The sequence below is a fragment of the Camelina sativa genome, chromosome 11, assembly GCF_030686135.1.
Source record: "Camelina sativa cultivar CO46 ecotype springtype chromosome 11, ASM3068613v1".
NCBI classification, from domain to species: Eukaryota; Viridiplantae; Streptophyta; class Magnoliopsida; order Brassicales; family Brassicaceae; genus Camelina; species Camelina sativa.
In genome coordinates, this window is record NC_141890.1 from 32,484,885 (window position 1) to 32,504,053 (window position 19,169).

The window sequence follows — 19,169 nt, forward strand, 5'->3', positions numbered from 1 at the left end:
TGATTTATGGTTTATATGGCCTATTGTGACTCTTGGGAGAGTGTTGGTCGCAATGGATGCGTTGGAAGGCGGAGAACTGACTCGCAGCTTCTAGGAGAACGTGTCCACGGGGTCAGTGTCGATCAACACCAGGTGGTTGTCGGTCGACACCAAGGAGTTGACGGCGCGAGGACTTGGGCAAGTGTCGGTCGACACTAGGTAGAGGTGTCAGTCAACACTGCTAGGGTTTTCAGGTCGAGGTGGGGTGTCGGTCGACACTAAGTGGTCAGTGTTGGTCGACACCAACTCTTCAGCAGACAGCTGATACTTGTTTTCCTGGTTTTATTGTGTTGTTTGTTGATTATTGATTATTGGATTCTCAGTTGCTTGTGTGTATAGCCCAGTAGATGGGAGGATTGCCTCACTGAGTATTTGTGATAATACTCATGCGTCTCAATTGTTGTATGTGATGCAGGTAAAGGTAAAGTGTGATCGTGCAATAAAGGCAATGAAGAGGAGGATGTTCTAGTGGCTCGATTGTTTGATATTTGGCTTCTGTTAGGTTGTTAAAGTTGAGTCGTTAGAATGTTGCTATGTTGGTGGTTTAATGTTTAATGACTTATTGGTTGTTTTATTATTGGTTTATGTTGGATGGTCATTGGATTAGTTGTTATTGGTTTAATTGAGGTATTTATGGTTTAATGTTGTTATTTATTTCAATTGTTGTATTGATTGAGATTATGATGTTATTGAGTATGAGATAATTAGTTTAATATTGTATTAAAAACAAAAAAGATAGGTTATGCCATTCATAGAATAAAATAAAATCTTTGATTACTATGAAACAATTGATGTCAAATAGTTAGAATGAAATTAAAATTATAAAGAACTTTATGGTCCCAACTTTTGTTTATTCAACATGTTTTAATGTATAGAATATTTTTTTCTATTTCAACACCTCCATTTTATTCAACTATTGAATTAAATATTCAACACATCCATTAGTGTAAGAGTCATACCATAAACTTCTATGTTCACTTTTATTATAAATTGTAACACAAAGTCAACTTATTCTTCATCAATCAATTCTTATTTTCTCTACTTCCTCCAAAGAAAAATAAAAAATAAAAAGAGATGAAGTTCTTGGTTTCGTTGGTTATGTGCTCTCTTCTCTTGAACGGTTTCGCTTCTGCTCAAACTCTCATTCAAGATTCTTGCAAGAAAGCAGCCGCAAAAGACCGGCAAATGAAATACGATTTCTGCGTCGACTCTCTTACACAAGATCCACAAAGCAAAACCGCGACCACCCTCGAAGGATTGGTCCTAGCATCGACAAAGAACGCTGCAGTGAAAACAATGAATGTTAAAGGAATCGTTGAACAGATCCTCAAGGGCAAGGGATATGGAGGTATTGAAGCAGAGCTACGCCAATGCGCTGAGTTTTATGACGACGCTAATGATAATTTAAACACTGCTTTAGCGAGCGTTAAATCGCACGATTATGAAACCGCTAACGTGGACTTTAGTGCTGCTTTGGACGTACCAGTCAATTGCGAGGATGGTATCAAGGAAAGAAAGCGACAGAAGTCTCCCGTTACTAACGAGAACAATATTTTATTTCAGAAGATTTTGATTCCTTTGGCTTTTACTAATATGCTATGATGAAACTGTCAACGTGTTTCAGTAATAAAACATCGACTAATGTTTTACCATGTAAAGTTGATAGCAAAAAGATTTAATCTTAATTTAAATAAAATTTCGCTTTACATGTCAACATTGACATATTGATTTTTCCTTTTGGTAATAATTTGACATAATGATTTTATAACTTAAAAAAATACTATTTTCTTGAAATTTAAACTTAATTCGAGATTTTAGTTATGTAAAAAAAATATTCAAACATACTATATGATCTTAATTAATATATTGAAAAAGGCTGCACAATGATATGTCATTCAATTCATTACTTTTTATTTCATTATTAATTTAAAGTTACAAGTGAAACTGCTATATTGATCTGTTAATTTATAAACCGGGTTTAGTGATAATTTTCTTTATTAATATGTTTCTTATAATATTTTCAACAATAATAATAATCTATATCTATAATGTTGACTTTTCTATTCTCATTCTGGCACCTAAGCATCCATCTAAACAACATTTTTTCACTTTAAAATAAACTTCAAATATTTATTAAGTGCACATTTATGTTACTTATAATTAATATAAAGTTTAAATAAATAAAATATTAATTATGTAAAATAAATAAAATTTTAGAATAAGAAAACAATACTAGAATTTTTTATTAGTGGTAATAATATAATTCAACGTTTCTTCTAAATTGGTCATAGTTTAAAATATTAAATGTGTTAATGAGTTTTAGAAAGAAGTAAATTTTAAATTCATGGTAGAATAAAACAAAAAAATTGTAATTGTGATTATAAAATTTGAAACAGGAAAAATAAAATTGAAATTGAAATATAAGATTAAAACATGATCTTAAAAAAAATTTGATATTTCATAATTTGAATCAAATGCTTTTAATCCAAATTTGAATATTGAAAGATAGTAATTAAAGAGATAATAGTTATAATATGTCTTGAAAATCAATTTACTGTCTAATATGTGTTATATGTGAGCCAATAGAAGGTGAAAAGAAAGTAGATTAAGGCAAATAATGCCAAAAAAAATGTAGTTAAAAATGTTTGAAAATAAATTACTGAAAATTGAAAAGATAATAATGCACATGATTAAATTAAAATCTTTGACACATCATTCATTGTATGTAACGAATGAGTTTGTAAAAAATACATTACATACATTATTAAATATATTATTAGATTTCAAGTCAGGATTAACCTCTTGGTCATATAATCATTGAAAGTGAGATAAGATAGTCAGATTCATGAATTGGTTGTGAATTCTTTTATGGTACGCTGCACTTGCTTCGATGGGTAAAGCAAAGTCCGTAAAAATGTTATAACGATATGATATTATATATATATTTTTACACTAAGTAATGATCATGAAATTCGGTATATTCAGAATTTGTAAGAAATAGTGTTACGGTTGAAAAAAAAAATAGTGTTACGTTAGCATCAACATAAAAGCATCTTAAAGAATGTTTTCATGGGTTATAAATAAGAAAGAAACTCTCTTAAAAGTTAAAAGATCATCAACGCCGTTTATTCTTTCTTTCAAATTTTAAGATGATTTTAATTACCACGTAATATATATCAGATTATTTATTTAATAATGAAATATTATTGTCACCAATATATATGTTGTATATCACTTAGTAAAGTAAGTTTAATGTTATATAGATTTATACTAAAAATTTGAATGATTATATTTGAGAACAAAAATTTATATTGATAAAAAAATTAATTTAAAATTGAACAATACTTGGGTTCAGGGGTGAACCTCTTCATTGACCTCCTTATAAAATAAAGAAATAAAATATGTATACATTATTATAAAATTAAAAACTTAAACTGCTCTTTTATAAACCCAAACCGATATATAATTTTATTCTAATTGTAAATTCTAAAACCTAAGCATCTCATTTGTAAATCCAAACAGATGTATGATCTCATTCTAATTGTAAAATCTAATCCTTAAGCATCTCATTTGTAATCCCAACCCGACATCTAATTTCGTACTAATTGTAAAATCTAAACCCTAACCACCTCATTTGTAAACCCAAAACGACATATAATTTTGTTTTCGTTGTAAAATCCAAACGTTAATCACCATATTTGTAAACCCAAACCGACACATAATTTTATTCTAATTTTAAAAATCTAAACCAAGCCAATATTTAACTTTTCTTAATTAAAAGTATACAGACTTTGTTTACTTAATTTGTTTTGCTTTTTAATTTAATTTTGATTTATTTTTTAAATTAAATATTAGATAAAAGATTTTGATTGGTTGAGAAGAGAGGGGGTGAACCTAAGTATTTTTCTTTAAAATTTCAAACGCGCGCAGGTACAAATTCTAGTATTCTATATATATAAGGAAATATCTTTAGGATGACACAAAAGTATCTCTCAATTAATTCTCAATAGTATAATAATTATACTACTAAAAGTTATATATTAATTATTTTTTTGTTATTTTTATTGTCAACGACTTTATTTGATTAGCTTAGATAAGTTAATGCGAAGTAACATTGTTTACATACAAACTCAAAAGCTGTTTTGTATGTACTTTACGTGCAAAATTATCCACTTTAACATTAGCTTGACGAGATACTAAAATTAAAGAAAAATCCAGAAAACGGCTCTTGTCGTTTTGAATCTCTTCTAAGTAGGTGGAGAAAGCTGGCCATTCGGCTGGAAAAGACACCATCTTTACCAAATCTGAGCAGTTTGTAACGAACACCACATTTCTCTTATGTGCTTCCATCATACACTTCACCGCCCACACCAGTGCTTCCATTTCTGTGTTCAACGATGATAAACTTCAACGGAGATTTGTACCCCCCATGGTTGGCGAGGGGTCATCACTACGCGAACAGTACCATCCTATTCCTGCACAAATATCACTGTTCTTCCAAGATCCATCAATGAAACATTTAAATCCCGAGGAAAACACATGTTATGTGAGGGGCTAATGGGAGGTCGTTGTACTTCGTGGTGAAGTTCCAATTGAGATGATCGCTAGGCTACATATTTTTTAACAAACCTCAAACAAGTTATCTCTAGATAATGAACTTCACATCTTAACTAATTCAATCTCTTGACAGAAGCTACTCAAACTTGATCACTTCCAAACCTAACTCTCATTAGAGAAACGTGATCAAGCAGACATTACAAACCAATTCATTCAAGTCAAAAAGCATCCTAAACATGATCATGTTGGTTCAAACATTTCATAGAACACTTGGTAGGTGTTGAAATGTCTAAGACCTATTTCCAATTGATCATATAGAAACTAGGAGATCAAACTCTAGTCCAGAAGGGAAACATTCAAATATAAGCTTAAACACCTTATATAATAAGATTCTCCACATAATCTATCTCATCCTCAAGAACCCTAATCACTACTCAAACCCAGAAAACATGATCCTCAAGAATACAAACCCAAAATCATTAAAACACACATGATTAGATAGATAATGATCTAATAAGCAAGATTGATCAAAGAAACAAGAGGAAAATCTAATAGATTAGGAGAAATTCGGATTACAAACTCCAAAACGTTTTGGTGGCTAGAGATAAACCCTAGGATAAAAGTAATATTTTTTGGGTAAAGACTTAAGAAAGTATTTATAGAAAAAAGTTGAAAACTGTAAAACATAAAACGACAAAAAGAGAGGCGATTAAGAAATCTGTTGGTCGAGTTGCAGTTCTGTCCTCTTGGTGAGCTGCTCAATCGAGTGGAAGAATCACCAACCGGCCTAGTCGCAAGTCTGTCATCCTCTTGAGTTGGTCAATCGAGTGGGAGAATTAGATGGCTGATCATCAGCTCCAACATTTGTTCCTTCTCTCCAAGTGCAGAACTGATGAATGATCGAGTGGGAGAACTGATGATCGATCAAGTGGGAGAACTGATGACCATTCGAGTGGGAGAACTTATGACCGATTGAGTCGCAAGATTTCTTCTCAGCTTGTGTCAGTCAAGTGACAAGACTCTTTTCTCAGCTCCTGATCAAGTCGCGAGGTTGATAGGTCGAGTCAGAACATCTTTACTTATTTGCTTCTGCCTTCGTCTTGTTCTTCGCAGATCAAGTGGCTAGGCAATGCTGGGACATGACAGATCGAGTTGGAACAACATCAACAGACCGAGTAGGAAGATTACCAATCGGTTGAGTTGCAAGCTTGAATGTATCTTCCTTGCTTGTTTTTGCTCCCAATGATTTGCATATCTCTAAATCACCTGAAACAAATCCAATATGCAGAATGTATGAAATATACATATGAAGAACCTACCTAAGTGTGCACATCATGCAAAAAAGACTTAAAAAACGATGCATAACAGTGAGTTAAAAGAACAAAATGAACTACAAATGCATGATAAAAGAGTGTGAAATATAGACATATCACCATGTTTGTAGAGCTGACAGACATTTGAAAAGTGCATGATTTATAGTCTCTTGATGGTCGCCGCATTTACCACACCCTGGGTCACAACCTATTCCTCTGTTGTGTAAATTCCTTGTGAGGGTACGTAGCCGGAAAGAACTTGCCACAGAAAATGTTAGACCTTATGGGGACATTTGACTTTCCAAACAAAAGCCTGGAGAGAGCGAATATCTGGGCCACATCCACCCACCATTGCGCACCCAAGGCATCCATGTTTATCATCTGATAACCTGATTTAATCGTATATTTACTAGTTTTGCTGAAATGCCGACCTACATAATCAAATAAATGCGACGATTTCAAGGGCATAACACGTATCAAGGAGACATCCTTTTAGGTCAAAAGTAGCATTAAGCAGATCGACATTCCATGAATTTGTCCTTAAATCAATATAATGTTAGAGCTGGCCTGTCAACATTCAAGTCGTAATGTAAAGTTAGAGCTGGCCTCGGGATTGAGCTGGTATCCAAAGGTCCATCCATACTGAAATAGACTCCCTTTATTCAACCCTTTTAATGAGTCCTTTGTTCACTAGAAGTCTAGCGGATGTAATACTCCTCCAGTCGTAAGATGGGGGGTATAACTTTATCAGTTTCATAGGATTAGAATTCTGGTAATAGTCTGCCTTAAACACTTTCGCTAAGAGCGAATCTGGTACCATAACCTCCAAAGTTGGTTGGCCTAAAGTGCAGTGTTATATATTAATTATTATTTTAAAAAATGGAAAAATAAATACCAAAGTATTAGAGTTTGAAGAGAATATACTACAATTGTGGATTTGAAACAATCATCAATATCTAAGTCCAAAATGTTTTTGATAGAAATGGTTCAAAGACAGCTAATTAAACTAAAGGATACAGTTAAAGGTTTACTATGATTTGATGTATAAGAAGAAGAAAGTCACTAGCAACAGAAGAGTAAAGCCAAATGGATGGTGGGGGGGGGGGGGGTGATAAAAACACAAAAAAATTCCATGCCTCAGTCAAGAACACGAGAAGCAAGAATGGTCTAGAAAAGCTGGTTGATATAAATGGGATTTTGCACTGAGCAGAGGCTTCTAAAGGTGAAATTGTAACGTCCTATTTTTACAATCTCTTTTCCTCGTCTACTCCTTCAAACTTGCAAGCTATGCTTGATGGTATTCTACCGAGAGTGACAGACGGAATGAATCAACAATCGGTAGCCACTTTTTCAAAAGAGGAAATAAAAAATGTAGTGTTCTCAATAAAACCATCTAGCTCACCAGGAGCAGATGGAATGATTGGGCTATTTTTTCAACAATATTGGGAGGTTGTTGGAGATCAAATCACAAAGGAAGTTTTTAATTTCTTTCAAAATGGTGTTTTCCCCAGAGAATGGAATTTCACGCAGTTGTTCCTAATTCCCAAAAAGCTTAATTCTCCTCTGATGAGTAATCTTAGGCCTATTAGTCTGTGTTCTATTCTCTATAAGGTGGTCTCAAAAATTCTGCTGGCAAGGTTACAACCTCTTTTGCCTGAGATTATGTCACCAAATCAATCGGCCTTCATTCCAGAGAGGATAATCTCAGACAACATACTCATTGCTCATGAAGCAGTTCATGGTCTTTGTACTCATAAGTACATCTCAAAAAAATTTATGGCGGTGAAAACAGACATGTCAGAAGCTTATGATCGAATGGAGTGGAGTTATCTTCAAGGAGTTTTGTCTACTATAGGTTTCCTCAGCAAATGGGTGGACATGATTATGTTCTGTTTAACAACAGTCTCATATACTGTTCTGATATATGGGCAGCCTTTTGGCCTTATCAATCCTCAAAGGGGTCTAAGACAGGGTGACCCTCTTTCTCCTGCTTTATTTGTGCTTTGTGTTGAGGGTTTGACTCATTTGCTCAATAAAGCTGAACTAGATAGTAAAATTAATGGAATCCAATTCTCCCCTCAAGGCCCTTCTATTTGGAGATGATAGCTTGTTCCTGATTAAAGTTTCTTTAGATCAAGCCTCGACCTTAAAAGGTATTCTAGCTGATTATGGTGATGTTATAGGTCAGCTTATAAATCTTTATAAGTCTTCTATCACCTTTGGGAATAAAGTTGAAGTTGGAGTGAGGATTCAAATTCAAGAAAAAATGGGTACTGTTAAAGAAGGCGGTGCAGGTTCTAAGGTGGAGTTGTTAGCCTATATCCACGAGAAAATGAAAAACAGGATGTTAGGTTGGTTTGCACAATCTCTATCTCAAGGAGGGAAAGAAATCCTCCTGAAAGTTGTGGTTATGGCTATGCAAGTCTTTGCAATGACCTGCTTTAAACTCCCCAAAAACACTTATGAGAAATTGACATCAGCTATGTCGGCTTTTTGGTGGGATTCCACAGAAGATAAAAGGAAAATGCATTGGATTGGGTGGGATAAATTGTGTCTTCCAAAGCATCTAGGTGGCCTCGGTTTTAAAGACATCCCAATATTCAACCAAGCTCTCCTTGCCAAACAAGCATGGAGGATCCTACAGGATGGCAATAGTCTCGTTGCCAGTTTCGTCAAAAGCAGATACTTTGAGGATGGTGAGTTTCTAACTGCAGACCTTGGTGATAGACCGTCTTTTGCTTGGAGAAGCATTTTACATGGTAGGGATCTCTTGAAAAGAGGGTTGAGACAAATGATTGGTGATGGTGAATACACTTTTGTTTGGTCCTCTCGGTGGGTTCTCGATGGAGTTATGCGAGCCCCTTTAATGAAAAATATCATTTTTGATCTGGATTTAAAGGTTAATGAGCTTATTGATTATGCCACTCTCTCTTAGGATCTGACATAATTGAACTATCATTTATACCCTAAGGATGTGGAGCTGATCTGTAAAGTTAAGCCAGTTCCGTTCTCAAAAGAATTTCTGGGAACATACAAAAAGCGGAGCCTACTCTGTAAAGTCTGGTTATTGGGCAGCTTACCAAAGGAACATATCGACTTAGTAACAGAGGCACTTATGTAACCCTCAATTCTGATTATAAAAGAGCAGATTTGGAAATGTAGTACAGTCCCCAAAATCAAGACCTTCATGTGGAATGCTATTTCAGGGGGTATTCCAGTTGCAGACAAAATGATAGCTAGAGGGTTGAAAGCTTATTCAAGATGCCAGAGTTGTGGGCTTGAGGGAGAATCCCCAAATCATGTTCTCTTTGCATGCTCGGTTGAAAGACAAATCTGGGAACTTTACAACTTCCCTTGCCCAGAAAATGGGTTTGATCCTATCTGCTTATTTCAGAATTTGTATTATCTACTACTAGTAAGTAAAAACACCAAAGTACAGTTGGAAATTAGGAAAGCTTTCCCCTGGATTCTCTGGCAATTATGGAAAAACAGAAATCTGTTTAGCATTGAAATGAAAAGATTAAGTGCTCCTGAAACAATTATCAAAATCAGAGAAAATGTTCGGCTTGATGCCCAATCCTTCAATGAGAAAGATGAGGAGATAGCAAGGCAAAGTCAACCCCCAAAGGAAAAATTATTGATCTCCACCTCCTCTTGGCTGGTTAAAAAAAGTAATTTTGCATCTTCTTGGAACCAAAATGTGAATACTAGTGGAGCGGTGTGGGTCGTTAGAAACTGAAACAACCATTCCCGTTTTTTTTTAATAATAAATTTCTAGTGGTTCCCATACCCACTAACAACCTATCAACAATCAACAATAGCGGATAACCAAATAATTCCATTAAACGATAAGGATTCCAATAAGAAGTAATCCAATGACCAAACAAGCAAATGACAAGTTCCAACATTCCACAATGTTATATCAACTCAACTCTAGCAACCTAACAATAGCTAGACCACAATCAATCAAGCTTCCAGAACATCCTCCTCCTCATTGCCTTGATTCCACGATCACACTTTGCCTTTACCTGCACACCACAAACAACAATTGAGATGCGTAAGTATTATCATAAATACTTAGTGAGGCAATCCTCCCATCTATTGGGCTATACACACAAGAAATTGAGATACTCTAACCATCAAACAACAATCAACAAACAAACCAGGAACTGCATCAACTGACACCAACCATGCATCGACCGAAACCAACATGGGTTGCATCGACCGACACAAGCTTGCATCGACCGATACAAGACTAACCTGCATCGACCGACACTTACACTGGATCGACCGATGCATGCTCGAAATCCCTAATTGCATCGACTAACGCCTCCACATGGCATTGACCGACGCGCCTAGGTCAAACGCACCGTCCTCGCATTGCATCGACCGACGCACAAAGTTCATCGACCGACGCACGTGCTGAGCATCGTTTTTCCCTGAAACTTCTCGCCGGATCTCCGTTCCTACAACCATCAAACTCGATCCCAAGCGACAAGAAAGCTTCACAAAGCCTTAAAAAAATGTTCTAAACAAGCAGATCAGAGAAATCTAAAGCTTAGATAAGTCATGGTCCTGCACTCACCTTTGCTAAGAAGATTCAGAACTCAAACAAGCAAAACAACGCTCCTATGAAGCTCCTACAACGATTCCAGCTACAGATCTCTACAGGAACAACCTCAAACTCTCAAAATCTAACCAAGAACACTTAGAACTTTTTTTCTCTTTTCTTTTCTCTCAAAAACGGCCAACTCGTCGAATGAGACAAAAACTCGAGTTAAGGGTTTTCCTAACCCCAAAACGCAGCGTTTAACTTAAACTCGTCCACTTAAAACCGACCATGCATCAACTGACACACCATGTGCATCGACCGACACACCATATGCATCGACCGACACACCCTATGCATCAACCGATGCACCTCCCAAACCGGGATTCCGGTTTGCGGATGTTACAGAAACAACGCTGGTTCTGTCCTACTCCATAGTAGAAAGTCCATTGCTTATGTGTTTAGTAAACTAGATGCAAAATTTCATGGTTGGTTATGGTCTATTGAAAGCATAAAGAGTCACAACTTCAATAAGATCATTTTTACGTCAGTGGACAAAGAGTTTATAGAATTTTTCCTCAGGACTCGAGCTTGGCCTTCTTTCAAGTTGCAGTCCCTTTGGTTGGGTGCAGGTTTGGAAAAAAATTTGGATTGGAAATTGTTTTTGGAAGACATGGACCTGAATCTTGCGACTCATCTTATAGCGAAGAGCGTAACAAGAGAGGATCATCGCCAATCGTATGTAGCAATCAGTTTCCCCTCTTGATTACATTATCTTTTTGTAGAGAATATGGCTAGAATCAAAGTGTAGATTTCGCTTGGGTTTACTGGGTTGATTGTCTTGGATCCTTTGTAAGTTCAAGGTTACACTTATATCAATATAATATTTTGGTGAAAAAAAAACTACAATCATTTTATTGTACAAAATAATTAATGAAATTACTAATTGTAGACTTTAAAATATTTTTGAAAAAATCTTGCGTCTATAAGGAGGTATTCTCATAAAAATTTCTAAGAGATAAAAACTTCGACTGATGGCGGCGCTTCTAGGGTTAGGCGATTTCATCAAGCTTTTCCAGTAATCCTTTTTGCTTGGAGTTTCCTCTAGGATTGGAGTGGAAAATCTGTTTCTAGCACTCTGCTACGAGTTTTATACCTTGCTTTGTTTTGATTTTGTTTTACAGTCTTGTGTTGATGGCTAGATCTGAGTTTAAAAGGAGGAGTGGTAAGGAACCAATGTTCGATCGGGATCGGGAGAAGGAGGAGCAAGGAGTGATTAGGATTCCAAAGTTTGATTTCTCGGATCTGATTGACAAGTTTAAAAATTCCTTGGTAGGTAGAATGTTTCATACTTAAGGGAGGAGTACGGAGGTACTTTTAGCTTTCATGCCTAAGGAGTGTATATGGGATCTAGAAGGAAGAGTTCAGGGCACAGATCTGGGGAATGGTAAATTCCAATTCGATTTCAATAATGAAGAGGATCTTCTTAAAGTTTTGCAGCGACGACCATGTCATTTCAATCGATGGAGCTTCTCCCTTGAAATATGGGAAGCGAATATTAGGGAGGATTTCCCAAACACTATGTTATTTTGGGTGCATATTAAAGGTATCCCAACGATTTATAAGAAGGATCAAACCTACAAGGGAATTGGCCAAGCCCTTGGGTCAGTGGTGGTTGTGGATGTCGAAGGTGCTAGAGTTCAAGTTTCAATTAATGGAGACAATCCCTTACAATTTGAGAGTAAGATGGTTTTTGATAATGGCAGGAGTGTTAACGTTTCATTGCGGTATGAGGGTTTGCATCGGTATTATTTTACTTGCAAAAGGATCTCGCATGAAGAGAGATCTTGTCCTAAATTGTCTGATTTGGACAGGTTGAGGAATAAATCTTTAAGTGCCTCTGCTTCCCTCTCGGATCCCCAAAGAGAGAAGGGTCATGGAATCTTCGGATCGGGTGATGACCATGCTGAATCATCTGCGCATGTCAGGAGAAACATTGTGAGAGATTATTATCAATGAGGTCAGAGACGTGACAAACGGACTCTTCGTAGCAAAGGGGTTTGGGACAGGCTGGACCAGTATAATTTTCAAGATAATCCCCGATATCGGGAGAGATTCCATCCTTATGCCAGGGATAGATACTCTGGAAGAAACAGGCGATCGGATGATATGTATGGTGCTTATGAAGGAGATCAGAGGAGGTTTCGGGATGCCAATCTGGAGTACCGGAGTTATGAGAGACGAGAGGTAGATAGAGATTCAATGGGAACTTCTGAATCACAAAGAACAATCTCTTATATCCATAAGACAGGTGATCAGCTGGCAAAGTTGCGGATTGATAGACATTCAGGTTTAGAAGGAAGGAAGCTCGACAATTATGAGACACAAAGGCGAGGTACCTATGAGAAACAGAGATATCAAGTTAAGAAGGTATGGGAGTATGTGCCAAGATGGAATGGGAAGTCTCGGTCTTACAAGGAACCTACTCTTTCGGTTATGATAATTTATTTACCGTGGATCCATCTGGGAGAAGCAAAGGCTTACCTTTGTTCTATATGAATTCTCATAATGTGACTATCATCTATTCTGATAACCGATTGATAGATATTGAAACCACACTGGAAGGAAATAAAGTTCTTATGACTTTTGTATATGGAGATCCGGTTGTGGCAAACCAAGCAGATATATGGGAGAGATTGACGAGAATCAGTCATACAAGGAAAGGACCCTGGTTCATGATAGGTGACTTTAACGAAATTATTGGGAACCAAGAGAAACAAGGGGGAAAAAAACAAGCTGAGTCATCTTTCCTTCCTTTTCGAAACATGTTGGCTAACTGCGGGAAGATAGACTTCCCTTATAAAGGAAACTTTTTCTCCTGGGATGGTAAAAGAAGGAACCGAAAGAGGATCCGATGTAGACTAGATCGAGTGGTTGGTAACGAAGATTGGCATAATCTCTTTTCCCACACTAATGTGGAGTATCTCAAGCCTAGGGTTCTGATCATCGGCCCATGTTGGCTAGAATTGCATCAAGTAATCGTCGGTGGCAAAAGAGTTTCAAATTTGACAAAAGATGTTTTGGGAAATAGGGTTTCAAGAATGTGGTTAAGGCTGGCTGGGGTGAGCTGACTACGGAAGGTCCATCTGATGTCTATTCCAAGATTGTAGCATGCTGGAAGGCTATCTCTTTGTGGAAAAGAGAGAACCCGAGCAATGCGATGCAGAAAATTGAAATTTTGAAGGATAAATTGGACCAACACTACAACAAATATGCACATTGTTAACCAGAGAAAAACGCTATCATAGGTCTTTGATAGCGTTTTCATGAGCGCTGTTTTAGGGCACTGTTATTATATGTACCCCATATACAATAGCACTTATTACGTATGCTATGTTATAAAAATATAACATAGCTTTAAGAAATTGCTATATTATCAAGATCATAATTTTGAAAAAATTTATACAACATTTGTTTTTTCGTGCTATGTTATAGTTTTATAGCATAGCTCTAATAAACTGCTGTATTATCAAGATTATAATTTTGCAAAAATTTATACAATATTTAATTTTTCGTGCTATGTTATACATATCTAATATAGCTGTTGCGAAATGCTGTTTTATCTTGTTTACTGTGCTATGGTATATTCTTTTATCATAACGTTTACCTGTACTTTTATAGCATTTTCTGATATGTGATTATAGCACACATAACCTGTTTTATAAAATCTCATAAAATCTGATTAATAAACGTCTCAGATCCAAAATACATAACAAAAGTCTCAAGAACATCAGTTTACCATCAAAGTCTCAAGAACATCCAAAATAAACAAGCAATCTCAAGTACTTAACATTACACAATAAAACCATCAGTTTAAGACATAATGACCTTGTTCTCTGGCCAAGCAATGCAGGAGCTAAGTGCATCTTCAATAATCTCTATTTCATCGGATGGCCTCCAAACTTTTACATTTTTCACCTTCACAACATCTATCCACACTTTAACTGCATTAGAACCCAAGCGAGTAAAGTGAACCTTATGTTCTGGATCATTTGTTCCCCATCGTCCTTCAGCCACAACCCTATTCTTTTCAGTTAAATCCATCAACTTGCACTTCTTATTCTCCTTGGAAATAACTTTATTAATGCGCTGCCATGTTTACAATATAAACCATCAGTCATCATATAATTAACAAAAACAACTTCATAACATATGAAAACACTTACTGGAGACTTCCTGAGAGGAGACTGTGATGGTAAAGTATTCTTTATTGGTGATATTGGACCCGTTGCATCATCAACAGGAGACTCAGAACCAGATGCAGACTTAGAAGACATAGATGCAGATTTGGCCTGCGATGCAGCCTTTGAAGCTGTTGCTGAAGTTTTGGACTCTGTAGCAGACTTAGAAGCTGTGGCTGCAGACTTGGCCTTTGATGCAGACAAAGAAGCATGTGATGTAGCATTCTGACCAGTTGGAGTTGAGGGATTTTCAAAATCAACCTTACTCAGGGGCCAAGATACGTAAGCCATCAAACAGTCCTCAAGAAATGACATTTCAGCTGTAGGTCTCCATAGTGATGTATCAGGCTGCTTTACTGAATCCACAAATACTTTAACTGCTTTTGGTCCAAGAGGAATTCCGTTAACCAACGCACTTGGTTCTTGTGTCTCCCAACGCCCCTCAGCAACAATGACGTCACCCTTAGACAAATCCAATAGTTTACATTTGTTTCCTTGTATACCCTGTTAAACACAATCAGTAAACAAATCCAATATAATTAATTAGCATTATAGACAGGGGTAATACATTGCTAACACATTGCTAGAAATTATAAATACCATAGGGGCAATGTCTTCCATTTGGATGTTGTTGTCTACCAGTCTACACTTATCAGTTGGCCATGCGATTATATGTCCAACAGCTTCTTTCATATGAAAGATCTTTTGTGCAGGTCTCCATAGAAATGCATCTGGTTTATATGCAGCTTCAACTAACACTTTGAGATCATAAGGGCCAAGACGACAGTCATTCACTATGTCATCCGGATCAGAAGAAAGAATCCGACCCTCACCAACATTTTCATCAATGTCAGACCAATCAACAAACACACACTTAGGATGTGCTCTTTTGTTTACACTCTGCAACAATTTCATGAGCAACTAAGAATCATAAACGACACTAAGAAGAATCACTTAGCTGATATGAAAAGAAGTAAGAATATGTTACTCTTGCAGCTGAGTTTTCATCCATTTCAGCTTCTGGTCTCTGTAACATAAACAAAAATAACATCAATTTATATTACTCTAACTGGCTGATGAATAGTAGAGAACTCTTAAGTATCTAACCTGATTCTTGATTCTGCCAAGTTCACTTTCCAAGGCATTGACCTGTTTTACTAATTTTACTTGCCGCTCTTCCATTTCAGCCATACACTTGCTCTGCATTTGTAAACAAGCTAATTTGGTCTTACTCATGCCTCTACCCATTGCCCTCAGCCTACCAGAATTGTCAGGTCCTAAAAGCTTGGCGAGGTGATCTTCATCTGGATTTGTTAAAAATGCTGGAGCATCACTTCCACCAATTTCAGCTGCTTTTTGCTGAAAAACATAAAGACAGTTTCAGGTTTTACTAGTCGATAACACACTATTTACTGGTGTACAACTCTATTCAGACTTACAATCAAATCAGCTGCATTCGTATCTACTGGTGTACCATCCTTTTTGGTGCGAGACTTGATCCAAACATCTAGTCTTGTCACGCTGGAAGGATCTTCACTTTCAGCTTTCTGTTCCAGAAAACAAAATTTCAGTAACAGTACAAGCACTATGTATAATAATAAACAACATAGTTGTAGTATATATGCTTGCCATTTCTTCTGTTAGTCTGCTGATCCCTTTACGACTAGTGGTGTGAGGTATCTGATTCTTTCTTTTTGCTTTATATTTCTCACTCACGGCCTAATAATGAAACATGTTAATTACTAATCACCAATCAACTACTAAACAATTATAATCACAAGTAATTACCTTAAATGCAGCACTAGTTTTGAGTTTGACAAATTTTTGCCAATCAACAGGACCAATATTTGGTGGTCTCAAATTCATCCTCTCTTGGTTATTTGCAGCCAAATTTATAGCCTTCACCGTGACAGACTTGTGTGATCGCCACAAATGTCCCATCTGGTGAATCACAGATATCCTTTGCCAATCTTCATCAAGCTCAAACCTTGCCTGCATTCACTTACACTCACACCATAACTATAAAAGTAAACATGTTCAATTGAGAGACTTTTTAAAAACAAAAAAAAATTCTTGTTACCTGAACAGATCTCCAGAGAAGTGTTTTAAGATCTGGACTCACTTTCTTCCAGTTAGGTATGTTGATAGGGATGTGTTCTCGCATCAATGTCCCTACATATGATGCCAACTTGACTGACCCTGGACCAACCGCTACTCCAAGTACATTGTAATCAACTTTCACTCTAACAGATGGATCCTTGGCTAGGTTTTTCATCTTTGTTGGTCCTCGTTTTCTTTTACGCGTAGCAGGCTGCTCATGTTCTTCAGACATTACCATCTGGCATCATACAATGATGTGTGAAAGACATTACCATCTGGCAACATGCTTGGCAATGTCTGAAGCAGTTCATTGAAGCTCTTATCCGACCAGCCATTATGTGTCTTAATCCTAAACAAAGTCACAATAGCCGATAACTTGCTGTGGTTTGAACAGCTAGGGAAAGTCACAATAGCCGATAACTTGCTGTGGTTTGAACAGCTAGGGTATAGTGGGGTTTCAGCATCCCGGATCTTTGCAAGGAACTCATCCTCTTGTTGGTCCTCACCCTCTGCAATCTCACTTAAGTCGCCCACAGGTTGGTCAGCTAAGTCACCTCTAAAAGCCAACTCTTGATCAAAAAATTCAGCAGCTTTATATAACTCAAAAACTTCCTCATTCCACTGAGTTGGTTTACTTTGAAATTCATCTACTGACTTCACATCTCCATGATGATACCAATCACTATGCACCTTGTATGCCTCATCCATCCCTCTTATTACAAGATGCTCAACCACAACACTGTTTAACTGTCGTACTACATTACGACAGTCTATTACGACAGTCTTTACAAGGACATATTATCATTTCTATGTCACCTAAAGCCGCAGACACATCCCTTACAAATTTCCAAGCTCCACTTTTATAACCAGGATCAGCTCTTCAATGGATAATTAAAGAAAAAAATCATAACTAAAAGAACATCTTAAAGTATCCAAACCCAAAATAAAACCTAATTATGAAATATAATTCCTTACCTGCATAGATGCACCCATGCCTTGTCCAACATTATATGTTATAATATAAATTTTAACCTTTATAGATAAAATAGAGATACATATTATACAAAGCTCACATTAAGCAACAATTCAGACAATACTGCACTACTTCAGACACATACAGATGCTCTTAAACCAATATCTAACTGTGTAAAATCTCACTAATCTAATCACTATTTATACGAATCAGACTCAAAGGACAAAACACAGCAATCACCAATATTCGTGTGTAATAATAATGTTTAACTATTGGTTGAGTGATACTAACCTGTTGTGTGAGTACAGAGAAATGAGAAGCTTCAGTTCCCCAACATTTCAATCACCAACACTTGGGAAAAAAAAAAAATCGTTCAGTTTATGAAGGCGCAAATACTCAAATCCAAAAGCTATTTTTGAGTCAAATCTGTAAATAATCGAACCCTAACAAAACAGATGGATTCGAAACTCCACATTCTCAAAATCTGTAAATAATCGAACCCTAAAAAACAGATAACGAAATAAATCTAGATAAATCGAACCCTAACAAAACAGATAACTAAATCTGACCCTTATCGAAATCAAAAGCTGTTTGAAATCACAAATAATCGAAACAAATAACGAAATTAGGAGGAAGAAGAAAGACATGCCTCAAAAATGGATTCGAGCTATCAATTGCGATGGATATGGAGATTTAGGGCGAAATTGGGGCTTTTCACAAACGGCGATAAAACTGAAGAATTGATAAGAAATTTAGAAGAATTTGAGCACACACAGAGAATTTAGAAGAAGAAATCTTCTTAGGTTGAGCTTAGGTTGTAACGAGAGAGAGAGAGAGAGTGTGTCGAGTTTTTGGGTTTTTTTTTTATTTGGCGATTAAGTGAATAATTTCACTAAGTATTGGCGGACAAAAGTCACTTTTGTTTCCCGCTACATAATTTTCCTATCATAGCGTTAATAAGATGCTATTAAAAAGTAAGCGAAAAAAAATCTCATCTTTCATAGCAGTGACGGAAAATGAGCTATATCCGTCTGCTATCAATGTACATATTTGTTGTAGTGCAAGCACAGGAAAATGATTATATGTCTGCTGAGGAAGAACTTGAGCTGAAATGGCAGTTGTGTGTTGCCTTTAGGGAGGAAGAACTATATTGGAAGCAAAAGAGTAGAGCCACTTGGCTGAGAGAGGGGGATCGAAACACAAAGTTTTTCCACGCTATTAAGAAGCAAAGACGAGCTAGAAATCATATTTTCAGTCTCAAAAACAGAGAGGGTGCGTTGGTGGAGTCGGAGGATGGAATTGAGCTTGTGGCGACACAATACTTCCAGGATATTTTTTCTGCTTCGACCACCACATGAGTAGAGGAGGCCCTTAGATATGTCTCGGAAAAAGTTACG

The 19,169-nt window shown here is 36.5% G+C and overlaps 2 protein-coding genes and 1 pseudogene across 2 annotated transcripts; 2 read left to right on the forward strand and 1 right to left on the reverse strand.

Moving 5' to 3' along the window:
* The first annotated feature begins 1,046 nt into the window (after nt 1-1,046).
* LOC104724676 (pectinesterase inhibitor 12 pseudogene) lies at nt 1,047-1,753 on the forward strand (annotated as a pseudogene).
* Nucleotides 1,754-11,844: 10,091 nt separating this feature from the next.
* LOC147934708 (uncharacterized protein At4g02000-like) lies at nt 11,845-12,477 on the forward strand. The gene has a single exon (XM_087472753.1). The coding sequence runs from the start codon at nt 11,845-11,847 to the stop codon at nt 12,475-12,477; it is 633 nt and encodes a 210-aa protein (XP_087328879.1).
* Nucleotides 12,478-14,175: 1,698 nt separating this feature from the next.
* On the reverse strand, nt 14,176-17,023 carry LOC104720974 (uncharacterized). Its single transcript, XM_087471756.1, has 9 exons — nt 16,780-17,023; nt 16,488-16,691; nt 16,329-16,418; nt 16,139-16,246; nt 15,807-16,058; nt 15,688-15,726; nt 15,300-15,599; nt 14,685-15,203; nt 14,176-14,607 (listed from the first exon to the last, which is right to left on the reverse strand). Exons 1-9 carry the CDS (start codon nt 16,972-16,974, stop codon nt 14,332-14,334), a joined length of 1,983 nt encoding a protein of 660 aa, XP_087327882.1. The 5' UTR covers nt 16,975-17,023; the 3' UTR covers nt 14,176-14,331.
* Nucleotides 17,024-19,169: the final 2,146 nt, after the last annotated feature.

What these genes read in the sequence shown, in the direction of transcription:
- LOC147934708 (XM_087472753.1), top strand. Translation starts at nt 11,845, where the DNA reads ATGCCTAAGGAGTGTATATGGGATCTAGAAGGAAGAGTTCAGGGCACA.
- LOC104720974 (XM_087471756.1), bottom strand. Translation starts at nt 16,974, where the DNA reads ATGAAAAACCTAGCCAAGGATCCATCTGTTAGAGTGAAAGTTGATTAC. An exon ending in CGAATGCAGCTGATTTGATT is followed by an intron (nt 16,059 to 16,138) that starts GTAAGTCTGAAT and finishes TATGTTTTTCAG; the next exon opens with CAAAAAGCAGCTGAAATTGG. An exon ending in ATGAAAACTCAGCTGCAAGA is followed by an intron (nt 15,600 to 15,687) that starts GTAACATATTCT and finishes AAATTGTTGCAG; the next exon opens with AGTGTAAACAAAAGAGCACA.